Source organism: Salvelinus sp. IW2-2015, linkage group LG17 (assembly GCF_002910315.2).
Source record: "Salvelinus sp. IW2-2015 linkage group LG17, ASM291031v2, whole genome shotgun sequence".
Classification (NCBI taxonomy): Eukaryota; Metazoa; Chordata; class Actinopteri; order Salmoniformes; family Salmonidae; genus Salvelinus; species Salvelinus sp. IW2-2015.
The window spans coordinates 16,937,582-16,950,696 of record NC_036857.1 but is presented as its reverse complement, the minus strand read 5'-3'; the positions used below and the strand labels follow the sequence as shown (position 1 = coordinate 16,950,696).

Sequence of the window (13,115 nt, the reverse complement as noted above, 5' to 3'; positions counted from 1 at the left end):
TGGTGACTGCCTTGAGATCATTGACAAGATCCTCCCATGTAGTTCTGGGCTGATTCCTCACCGRTCTCATGATCATTGCAACTCCACGAGGTGAAATCTTGCATGGAGCCCCAGGCCGAGGGAGATTGACAGTTCTTTTGTGTTTCTTCCATTTGCGAATAATCGCATCAACTGTTGTCATCTTCTCACCAAACTGCTTGGCGATGGTCTTGTAGCCCATTCCAGCCTTGTGTAGGTCTACAATCTGTCCCTGACATCCTTGGAGAGCTCTTTGGTCTTGGCCATGGTGGAGAGTTTGGAATCTGATTGATTAATTGATTGCTTCTGTGGACAGGTGTCTTTTATACAGGTAACAAGCTGAGATTAGGAGCACTCCCTTTAAGAGTGTGCTCCTAATCTCAGCTCGTTACCTGTATAAAAGACACCTGGGAGCCAGAAATCTTTCTGATTGAGAGGGGGTCAAATACTTATTTCCCTCATTAAAATGCTAATCAAATTATAACATTGTTGACATGCATTTTTCTGGATTTTTTTGTTGTTATTCTGTATCTCACTGTTCAAATAAACCTACCATTAAAATTATAGACTGATCATTTCTTTGTCAGTGCGCAAACATACAAAATCAGCAGGGGATCAAATACTTTTTTCCTTCACTGTATCACAATTTCAGTGGGTCAAAAGTTTACATACACTAAAGTTGACTGTGCCTTTAATCAGCTTGGAAAATTCCAGAAAATTATGCCATGGCTTTAAGAAGCTTCTGATAGGCTAATTGACATCATTTGAATCAATTGGAGGAATACCTGTGGATGTATTTCAAGGCCTACCTTCAAATTCAGTGCCTATTTTCTTGACATCATGGGGAAATCAAAAGAAATCAGCCAAGACCTCAGAACAAAAATTGCAGACCTCCACAAGTCTGGTTCACTCTTGGGAACAATTTCCAAACGCCTGAATGTACCACGTTCATCTGTACAAAGAGTAGTACGCAAGTATAAACACCATGGGACCACAGAGCCGTCATACCGCTCAGAAAGGAGATGCATTCTCCTAGAGATGAACGTATTTTGGTGCGAAATGTGCAATCAATCACAGAAAAATAGCAAAGGACTTTGTGAAGAATACTGGAGGAAACAAGTACAAAAGTATCTATATCCACAGTAAAACGAGTCCTATATCGACAAACTGAAAGGCCGCTCAGCAAGGAAGAAGCCACTGCTCCAAAACTGCCATAAAAAAGCCAGACTACGGTTTGCAACTGCACATGGGGACAAAGATCGTACTTTTTGGACAAATGTCCTCTGGTCTGATGAAACAAAAATAGAACTGTTTGACCATAATGAACATCGTTATGTTTGGAGGAAAAAGGGGGAGGCTTGCAAGCCGAAGAACACCATCCCAACCGTGAAGCACGGGGTCGGCAGCATCAATGTTGTGGGGGTGCTTTGCTGCAGGAGGGACTGGTGCACTTCACAAAATAGATGGCATCATGAGCGGGAAAATTATGTGGATATATTGAAGCAACATCTCAAGATATCAGTCAGGAAGTTAAAGCTTGGTCGCAAATGGGTCTTCCAAATGGACAATGACCCCAAGCATACTTCCAAAGTTGTGGCAAATGGCTTAAGGACAACAAAGTCAAGGTATTGGAATGGCCATCACAAAGCCCTGACCTCAATCCTATAGAAAATTTGTGGGCAGAACTGAAAAAGCGTGTGTGAGCAAGAAGGCCCTAACAAACCTGACTCAGTTACACCAGCTCTGTCAGGAGGAATGGGCCAAAATTCACCCAACTTATTGTGGGAAGCTTGTGGAAGGCTACTCAAAACATTTGACCCAAGTTAACAATTTTAGGCAATGCTACCAAATACTAATTGAGTGTATGTAAACTTCTGACCCACCGGGAATGTGATGAAAGAAATAAAAGCTGAAATAAATCATTCTCTCTACTATTATTCTGGCATTTCACATTCTAAAAATAAAGTGGTGATCCTAACTGACCTAACACAGGGAATTTTTACTATTATTAAATGTCAGGAATTGTGAAAAACMGAGTTTAAATGCATTTGGCTAAGGTGTATGTAAATTTCCGACTTCAACTGTATACAGTATATATATAACATTCTATTAGTTGCAAGAATCTGGTAAGATTCTGGTATCAATTAAATTGGAAAATTTGAAATTTTCAATCCGGCATCGTTTTGTGTATCAGCTCATAAACCATGTGCCATGAAATCGGTACATCGAAAATGTATTCCCAACTATTTTGCAATCTATATGGCACAGCTGTCAATGTTTTGGTCCTTAAATTAAACTGGTATACATTTTTATTTATCTCTATTTTCTTTAACCAATTTTGGTCTTTAATGCAGGGTCGACAGACAAGTTCCTTACTTTTTCCCCCCTTCCAATTGCCTCTTCCATTTTTGCGGTAATGCTGCAATTAGGATGCCTGTATCTTTGTAGGGACTGTGTAATTAAGTGTAATTAATAACTTAACCATTCTCAAAGGGATATTCAATGGTCTGTGTTTTTTTATACTGAACAAAAATATAAACGCAACATGTAAAGTGTTGGTCCCATGTTTCATGAGCTGAAAAAAAAGATTCCAGAAATGATCCATACACACAAAAAGCGTATTTCTCTCAAATATTATACACAAATGTGTTTATACCTGTTAGTGAGCATTTTTCCTTTGCCAAGATAATCCAGCCACTGGACAGGTGTGGCATATCAAGCAGCTGATTAAACAGCATGATCATTACACAGGTTTTGGAGAATTTGGCAGTACGTCCAACCGGCCTCAGAACCGCAGACCACGTGTAACCACGCCAGCCCAGGACCTCCACATCCGGCTTCTTCACCTGCGGGATCGTCTGAGACCAGCCAACTGGACAGCTGATGAAACTGTGGGTTTGCACAATCGAAGAATTTCTGCACAAACTGTCAAAAACCCTCTCAGGGAAGCTCATCTGCATGCTCATCGTCCTCACCAGGGTCTTGACCTGACTGCAGTTTGGCGTCATAACTGACTTCAGTGAGCAAATGCTCACCTTCGATGGCCACTGGCACACTGGAGAAGTGTGCTCTTCATGGATGAATCCCAGTTTCAACTGTACTGGGCAGATGGCGTGTATGGTGTCGTCAATGCTGTGAACAGAGTGCCCCATGGTGGCGGTAGGGTTATGATATGGACATGCATAAGCTACGAACAATGAACAAAATTGCATTTTATCAATGGCAATTTGAATACCTTGATGATACCTTGATGAGATCTGCTGCCATCACCTTATGTTTCAGCATGATAATGCACAGCCCCATATCGCAAGAATATGTACACAATTCCGGGAAGCAGAAAATGTCCCAGTTTTTCCATGGCCTGCATACTCACCAGACATGTCACCCATTGAGCATGTTCGGGATGCTCTGGATCGATGTGTAAGACAGCATGTTCCAGTTCACACCAATATCCAGCAACTTAGCACAACCATTGACGAGGAGTGGGACAACATTCCACAGGCCATAATCAACAGATCAACTCTATGCAAAGGAGATGTCGCGCTGCATGAGGCAAATGGTGGTCACACCAAAAACTGACAMTTTTTTTTATCCATGCCCCAACCTTTAAAAAAAAAGTTATCTGTGACCAATGGATGCATCTGTATTCCCAGTCATGTGAAATCCATAAATTAGGCCTAATGAATTTATTTCAATTGACGGATTTCCTTATATGAACATTAACTCCATACAGTCTTTGAAATTCTTGCAAGTTGCGTATATATTTTTGTTCAGTGTATTTTTACCCATCTACCAATAGGTGCCCTTCTTTGTGAGTCCATGCAACTTATTATGTGACTTGTTAAGCACATTTTTACTCCTGAACTTATTTAAGCTTGCCATAACAAAGGGGTTGAATAATTATTATTAATTATTAATTTATTTATTAATAATTATTTATTAATAATTTTTTATTAATTTGTAAAAATTTCACAAAACATAATTCTACTTTGACATTATGGGGTATTGTGTGTAGGCCAGTGACAATTTTTTTTGCAATTTAATAAATTTTWGCAAAATGTGGAAAAAGTCAAGGGGTGTGAATAATTTCTGAAGGCACTGTACAGTATAAACACTGCTCAAAAAAATAAAGGGAACACTTAAACAACACAATGTAACTCCAAGTCAATCACACTTCTGTGAAATCAAACTGTCCACTTAGGAAGCAACACTGATTGACAATAAATTTCACATGCTGTTGTGCAAATGGCATAGACAAAAGGTGGAAATTATAGGCAATTAGCAAGACACCCCCAATAAAGGAGTGGTTCTGCAGGTGGTGACCACAGACCACTTCTCAGTTCCTATGCTTCCTGGCTGATGTTTTGGTCACTTTTGAATGCTGGCGGTGCTRTCACTCTAGTGGTAGCATGAGACGGAGTCTACAACCCACACAAGTGGCTCAGGTAGTGCAGTTCATCCAGGATGGCACATCAATGCAAAGCTGTGGCAAAAAGGTTTGCTGTGTCTGTCAGCGTAGTGTCCAGYGCATGGAGGCGCTACCAGGAGACAGGCCAGTACATCAGGAGACGTGGAGGAGGCCGTAGGAGGGCAACAACCCAGCAGCAGAGAGCCCTGCAAACCCAGCCAGAGCCCTGCAAAATGACCTCCAGCAGGCCACAAACTCCAAGCGGGCTGTCATGCCTTTTACCGAGGAGTACCTTTCGTCAGGCAAAGGCCTGACTGGTGGTGTGCTCCAGAGATGGTTGTCCTTCTGGAAGGTTCTCCCATCTCCACAGAAGAAACTCTGGAGCTCTGTCAGAGTGACCATCGGGTTCTTGGTCACCTCTATYACAAAGGCCCTTCTCCCCCGATTGCTCAAATTGGCCGGGCGGCCAGCTCTAGAAAGAGTCTTGGTGGTTCCAAACTTCTCCCATTTTAGAATGGAGGCCACTCTGTTCTTGGGAACCTTCAATGCTGCAGACATTTTTTGGTACCCTTCCCCAGATCTGTACCTCGACACAATCCTGTCTCGGAACTCTACAGACAATTCCTTTGACTTCCTAGCTTGGTTTTTGCTCTGACATGCACTGTCAATGTGGGAACTTATATAGACAGGTGTGTGCCTTTCCAAATCATGTCCAATCAATTGAATTTACCACAGGTGGACTCCAATAAAGGATGATCAATGGAAACAGGATGCACCTGAGCTCAATTTCGATTCTCATAGCAAAGCGTCTGAATACTTATGTAAATGTATTTATGTTTTTTATTTTAATTACATTTGCAAATATTTCTAAAAACCCATTTTCACTTTGTCATTATGGGGTATTGTGTGTAGATTGATGAACAATTTAATCATTTTTAGAGTAAGGCTGTAATGTAACAAAATGTGAAGAGGTCTGAATACTTTCCGAGTTCACTGTAAGTACATAGCCTATATGTGTGTAAACAGCTGAGGTGAGGTGTTATGCTCACCGATCTGGGCATTGTCGTAGAGCAGCAGGTCGTGGGAGCCTTGGTATCCTGTGCGGTAGTTGGTGCGCGTGCCGCTGTCCCACTGCACCACCACCGTCTTATCAGGCGTGGTGGTGCTGCCTTGCCGCCCGATCTCCACCACTGTGCCCACGTGACCCTCACTGTCGTCCTGGTTCCCCCACTTCCAGTCCAGGCCGCGCACCACACGCATGCCCACCTCCATGCTGCCTCTCGGGCCAGCCGGGCCCGAGGGCCGCGGCCTGGTGAGGTCGCTTCCGCTGCTGCTGTTGTTGCGCCTCCGGGGCCTGTGAAGGGCAGGCCGGACCCGCACAGAGGGCAGGGAGGGCACCACGGGTAGCACCAGGGGCTCCGGGACCAAATCAGGGGTGACTGACGGGAGAAGGAGAGAGAAAGAAAAAGATGTCTAATCAATTGGGGCGCCGTCTACTAGCAGAGATGTGAATGAGAACTGGCAATTGAGTTTTCATTTTGTGACAAATAATTATTGCAGCCAAGCATCTTTTTCCGTAAATAGGCTAGCTCAGATTGGCCATTCACCGCCACTTCTTCATTGGTAAACAATTTCATGATCTTGACATTTTTTAAAAAATAAGTCAGCTTAAGCCCTAAAACAATAGTCTCAATCATAGAATTAGGAATTAGAACACTAGAATGGACATGGACTGTCTTATGATGGGATAAATGTCAGCCATGTTTGTCAGGGAATTGGTAAACCATGGTTTGCCAGTGCTGTGATAAGATCATAGAAATAGAATGGGCTTGGAACCTCAAACCCTGGCAATTTGACTGGTAAACTCATGGGTACACTCGCAATGGCTGCCTGGTATTGTGATGCAACAATTTCCATGGTAATGTCAAATGTTCATTCAAATGATGCTAACTGATGTGGCTCATTGCAATGGAATGTATTTTTTTGTAATGTCAGTTGAGTTGATTCAACGAATCACATTCCAGATTAATGGGTACACTTCCTGCTTTTACATCCGGCTTTTCTTCCAGGTAAAAAAAAAKKAAAAGGTTAAGACAATGTAATAATTCCATGCGAAAGCGTTCTAAATAAACAAATTAATGGGACCAGTGCCATTGATAACTATTAGCGCCGTTGCTAACTAGCAACGCTGGTCCCATGAATTGCAAAGAGTTATGGGAAATTATAACCACGTTGTCTTAACCTTGTAATCTTTAACCTAGATGTTGTTGTCTACGGGTACACTAGCAATGGGCTCCAGTCCACCTATTATGCCATCTTTTTTTGTTGGTAGTTTTTACCCCTTTTTCTTCCCAATTTCATGATATCCAATAAGTAGTTACAGTCTGTCCCATCGCTGCAACTCCCGTATGGACTCGTGAGAGGCGAAGGTCGAGAGCCATGCGTCCTCTGAAAAACGACCCCGTACTGCTTCCCGGCCCGCCACAAGAAGTCGCTAAAGCGCAATGGGACAAGGACATCTCGGCCGGCCAAACCCTCCCCTAACCCGGACGACGCTGGGCCAATTGTGCGCCGCCTCATGGGTCTCCCTGGTCTGTACTGATGCAGTGCCTTAGACCGCTGCACCACTCAGGAGGCCATCCATTATGCCATCATTGACTTCAATTCCATTCTATTTCTATTGATAAGATAGTGTAAAATAATGAATTAAGAATATGGTTGTGTTAGTAAATTCATTTGAGTGCCAGAGTGCTCTTAGAGTGCGCTCTGGGAGTTCGTAAATTCAGAGCATTGTCAGATTGTCTGTTCTTAAATTCAGAGCGTTTCATTCTCGGAACATTCAGAGCGCACACTGGACGCTCGGAGGAGTAGGGTTGATCCAAGCGTTCTGACCTCAAAACGGCAGTCCAGCACCTGAGCTAACTGGCTAATGTTGGCTAGCTACTTCCAGACACAAATGAAAAAACAACTCACTGACCATTTTACTCGCCCTTGCAGAGCTGGTTAGGCTGTTTTCATGTTATTCAGAGCATTGGTGACTGTAACTGTGCTGCTGGCAACAATTTAATTATGTTTTTTTGCTGACGTTTACCGACACCGGCCATATTCAACAGGTGTTGAACGTTCGTAAATTCATCAGTTATTCTGTGCTCTGGCACACTCAGATGAGAGCGCTCTGAAATTGGAGTAGATGGCCAGAGTGAATTTACGAATTGCACCTTTAATCTGCCCTCTGTTTGTTAGCTAGCTAGCCAGACAGTTTTAGAGTTATGATTCCATCATTTTTTCTAATTAACTGCCAATATGCTAACACTCCATTCAAATAATGCAGTCAATCCAGAGCCATTCATTGGCTGAAATCAGTTGATTGGACTTTGACAAGTTGTAAATGCAACAAGTACTGATATTGTATCATATAATAGCTTTTCAAGAAAACAAAAAAGTATTTTTACATATATTTTATTTTATATATACACAGTACCAGTCAAAGGTTTGGGCACACCTAGTCATTCAAGGGTTTTTCTTAATTTTGACTATTTTCTACATTGTAGAATAGTAGTGAAGACATCTAAACTATGAAATAACACATATGGTATCATGTAGTAACCAAAAATGTGTTAAACAAATCAAAATATATTTGATATGAGATTCTTCAAAGTAGACAGCTTTGCACACTCTTGGCATTCTCTCAACCAGCTTCACCTGGAATGCTTTTCCAACCGTCTTGAGGGAGTTCCCACATATGCTGAGCACTTGTTGGCTGCTTTTCCTTCACTCTGCAGTCCAACACATATTGCCCCCCCACACACATTGTTGTGACTAAGACGAAGATCAGATCAAATTTTATGACAAATTTATGCAGAAATCCAGGTAATTCCAAAGGGCTTACATACTTTTTCTTGCCACTGTATATATATATATATCACAGAACATTTGTTTAAAACCGATATAAACCGTATTTATAATTATATGACTTTATTATTGGGTAATAATAATTCTATTACACATTTTCTGATAGATCACATGCCTTACTTAAATTTTCCTGCGTAAATAAAATCCGGATTATGCCTCTACTGCCATTCATTCCAATTAAATTTTTTCGGATTTCTCCCTGGCCAATATGGCTGCCATTTTCACCACATTCGGGGACATTGACTGTTTATGACACAGCCAGGATCTCTATGGTCTCAATACTCAGAGAGCTTTACACCACTCCCAGAGATACTGTCAGTGACACTGCAGCAGCATGCCTTTTGTCTCATTAACCAATGTACTGAAGCCCTGTGAGTTTATCCTGTCCCTTCTTCAACATTCACTGAGCCCCATGCTATGTGACATGGGCTGACTCAGGGGAGTCTAATGTCCAGCTGCTCCTCTCTAACACGCTCACTGCTTTCCTCTGTACCCCTGACATGACACAGCAGCCACAGTCTGCCACACAGTCATGCCCTCATCATGACACTATGGCATGTAGCATTAGCGCCCGGCAGCCACTTGAAACCCAACAAACGCAGAAAGGAAGTGCTTATTCATGTGGAGGACTGAGTCGGCAGAATGGCAGGAACCTTCACAAATAAGAGAGGTATGCCAATCAGACAGCCCACCAGTCAGACAGCCAGCCGGTCAGACTGCATACATGGCCTACTTTAGCCCAGTCTTGCATAGGGAAAGGGGATATCTAAACTATATATACAAAAGAATGTGGACACSCCTTCAAATTTGTGGATTTCGGCTATTTCAGCCACACCCATTGCTGACAGGTGTATAAAATCGAGTACACAGCCATGCAATCTACATAGACAAACATTGTCAGTAGAATGGACTTACTGAAGAGCTCAGTGACTTTCAAAGTGGCACCGTCATAGAATGACACCTTTCCAACAAGTCAGTTCATCAAATTTCTGACCTGCTAGAGCTTCCCCAGTCAACTGTAAGTGCTGTTATTGTGAAGTGGCAACATCAAGGAGCAACAACAGATCATCCACGCAGTGGTACGCCACACAATCTCACAGTAGGGGACCACAGAGTGCTAAAGCGCATAAAAAACGTCTGTCCTCAGTTGCAACACTCACTACCGAGTTCCAAACTGCCTCTGGAAGCAACGTCAGCACAAGAACTGTTCGTCGGGAGCTTCATGAAATGGGTTTCCATGGCCGAGCAGGCGGATACAAGCCTAAGATCACCACGCGCAATGCCAAGCATCTAAGATCACAGCGTGCAATGCCAAGCGTCAGCTGGAGTGGTGTAAAGCTCACRGCCATTGGACTCCGGAGCAGTGGAAACGTGTTCTCTGGAGTGATGAATCACGCTTTACCATCTGGCTGTCCGATGGACGAATCTGGGTTTGGCGGATGCCAGGGGAACACTACCTGCCCGAATGCATAGTGCCAACTGTAAAGTTTGGTGGAGGAGGAATAGTGGTCTGGGGGTGTTTTTCATGGTTCGGGCTAGGCCCCTTAGTTCCAGTGAAGGGGAATCTTAACGCTACAGAATACAATGACATTCTAGATGATTCTGTGCTTCCAACTTTGTGGCAACAGTATGGGCAAGGCCCTTTCCTGTTTCTGCATGACAATGCTCCCGTGCACAAAGTGAGGTCCATACAGAAATGGTTTGTTGAGATTGGTGTGGAAGAACTCTACTGGCCTGCACAGAGCCCTGACCTTAAACCCTTCGAACATCTTTGGGATGAATTGGAACGCCGACTGAGAGACAGGCCTAATCGCACAACATCAGTGCCCGACCTCACTAATGCTCTTGTGGCTGAATGGAAGCAAGTTCCCGCAGCAATGCTCCAACATCTAGTGGAAAGGCTTCCCAGAAGAGAGGAGGCTGTTATAGCAGCAAAGGGAGGATCAAGTCTATATTAATGCCCATGATTTTGGAAAGAGATGTTCGACGAGCACGTCCACATACTTTTGGTCATGTAGTGTAGTCAGGTGAATCCATTCAGAACGGAATGGATTCAACCAAAATGTGTCTTCCGCTTTTAACTCAACCCCTCTGAATTAGAGAGGTCCGGGGGGCTGCCTTAATCGACGTCATCGGCACCCGGGGAGCAGTTGTTGGGGGTTAACTGCCTTGCTAAAGGACAGAACGGCAGATTTTTCCACCTTGCCGGCTTGGAGATTCAAACCAGCGACCTTTTGGTTACTGGCTCAATGCTCTTAACCACTAGGAGGAATGTCTCAGTTGACCGGTTGTTGAAACACTGTCTGTCTACACAGCCACAACAAGAGGCTAAAGCACAGTCACCTTTTTTAAACCACTGAGTTAACCACGGTCAATGAATTTACAATGCTATTTAGCAATGGTATTGAACCAGTTTCCCTACCGTTGTTGAGGCGGTGGAGCCCTACCTCAGTTGCCCCTCGGCCAACAAATGCTTGGCTTTGGTTGATTTACGTTGATCATGTTGGTGATGGCATTCCTGGATGCTGCTTCGGTCTGTGTCTACAGTACACAGGGGAATCGAGGTTGGAGCTACTGCATAGATAGAGGCAGGCAGTCCAGCCGCCTGCTGTTGTGGAGCACACTAGATCAGCCTGTCTCTCTGCATCCTCCTCATCTGCCTGCCTGGGCTGCATACTGCGGGCTTGCAGCCTTTACGTAACGGCCTACAGAATTTTTTTGTGCATTTGTGTGAGGACAAGAAAAAAGCAGAGACAAATCCAATAAAAACAGTCACAAATGGATCGGAAAGTGAAACACTCAAATTTGACATTTTCCCTTGTTAAAACCAAGCATGTAGCCTAATCTACAGAAGTTCTGAACTTTTGACAGCTCTCCCTTTAATTGTCACTTCTCACTGGAAAGACTATTTCACACTCACTGGTTCCAATAACAGAGAGAACCTGCAACTATTATCTACCTATGAAGCTTTATGCTTACAAACAACATTTATTCACCCTGGGTGATACAACTGACAATGTAGACCAAATGCATTTTTTGTTGGTGCCTATTCAGTCTTAATCACATGATAAGTATTCAGATACTTGGTTTAGTATAGGCCTAAATCCATCTTAATCCAGCAGCAATAGGACGAACAAAATTATTATACTACGTTTGAGATTATATTTGTATGTTTACAGAGATTACTGTGTCATTTGTGTATTAAATGTATCTGCTTAAGCGTGAACACATATGAGGAGGCAGGAGGAGAAACAGAGAAAGAACAAGCTGGCTGCTCATACTCTCTTTCTCCACCCTAAAATCACAGTTAGCCTGCCTTCACTGGATTAATAGCTCTGGCCAGTCATCTGACACTGTGTTAAAGGGAGCCTCAGGTGAGTATCGATAGTCTAAAGTAGCTTCCTGTCCTTGGCTCCTCTTCTCCTTTTGCTCTGATCTACCGGTGATGTGAAACAATAAGTTAGAAATCCTAGCAGTTCTTTCAGATCACCCTTGATACAGGAAAATAAACTAGGAGAAAGAGATCGTCTAGGCCATTTTTTTCTACTGCAGGTGGTCCGAATGTTTTTAACATATGTTTCGTCCAAAAAGAATAGGCTCACAGTTGGACATGGGAGTATTAGCTAATAGAATTATAAGCAATTTACATTACTTTTCACAATGCAAATGTTTATAATAATAATAAAACCTTTCATCTGTTACATTCGCTGATAAAATTGACTGGTTGCCTAAAGAGATTGACAGTGATTTGTGGTCCCTGGAAGCGAAAAGTTGGGATAATTGAATGACTGAGATGCACCCTTTGGATGGAAGATCTATGGAATTAGGGAAGGAGACATTGCCTACCAATCTCCCTCCATGCTTGTGCATCTTGATCAGGCAGGGATTTCACCAGCCTGCCAGTGTATACTGAGCTAAACGACTACCGCCCCGTAGCACTCACTCCGTTATCATGAAGTCTTTGAGAGACTAGTCAAGGACCATATCACCTCCACCCTACCGACACCCTAGACCCACTCCAATTTGCTTACCGCACCAATAGGTCCACAGACGACGCAATCGCAACCACACTGCACACTGCCCTAACCCATCTTACAAGAGGAATACCCATGTGAGAATGCTGTTCATCGATTACAGCTCAGCATTTAACACCATAGTACCCTCCAAACTCGTCATCAAGCTCGAGACCCTGGGTCTCGACCCCGCCCTGTGCAACTGGGTCCTGGACTTCCTGACGGGCCGCCCCAGTGGTGAGGGTAGGTAACAACATCTCCACCCCGCTGATCCTCAACACTGGGGCCCCACAAGGGTGCGTTCTGAGCCCTCTCCTGTACTCCCTGTTCACCCACGACTGCGTGGCCATGCACGCCTCCAACTCAATCATCAAGTTTGCGGATGACACTACAGTGGTAGGCTTGATTACCAACAACGACGAGACGGCCTACAGGGAGGAGGGACCCTCGGAGTGTGGTGTCAGGAAAATAACCTCACACTCAACGTCAACAAAACAAAGGAGATGATTGTGGACTTCAGGAAACAGCAGAGGGAGCACCCCCCTATCCACATCGACGGCAGTAGTGAGAAGGTGGAAAGTTTTAAGTTCCTCGTGTACACATCACGGACAAACTGAATTGTTCCACCCACAGACAGCGTTTGAAGAAGCGCAGCAGCGCCTCTCAACCTCAGGAGGCTGAAAAATTCGGCTTGTCACCAAAAGCACTCACAAACTTCTACAGATGCACAATCGAGAGCATCCTGTCGGCTGTATCACCGCCTG

At 43.8% G+C, this 13,115-nt stretch overlaps 1 protein-coding gene across 1 annotated transcript in view; it reads right to left on the bottom strand.

The window, feature by feature from the left end:
* LOC111976553 (E3 ubiquitin-protein ligase MIB2-like) overlaps positions 1 to 13,115 on the bottom strand; it is an 84,301-nt gene that overhangs the window by 66,150 nt on the left and 5,036 nt on the right. Inside the window, 1 exon segment of the mRNA XM_024005475.2 lies at positions 5,476 to 5,865. Within this exon segment, the coding sequence (XP_023861243.2) occupies positions 5,476 to 5,865 (390 nt within the window).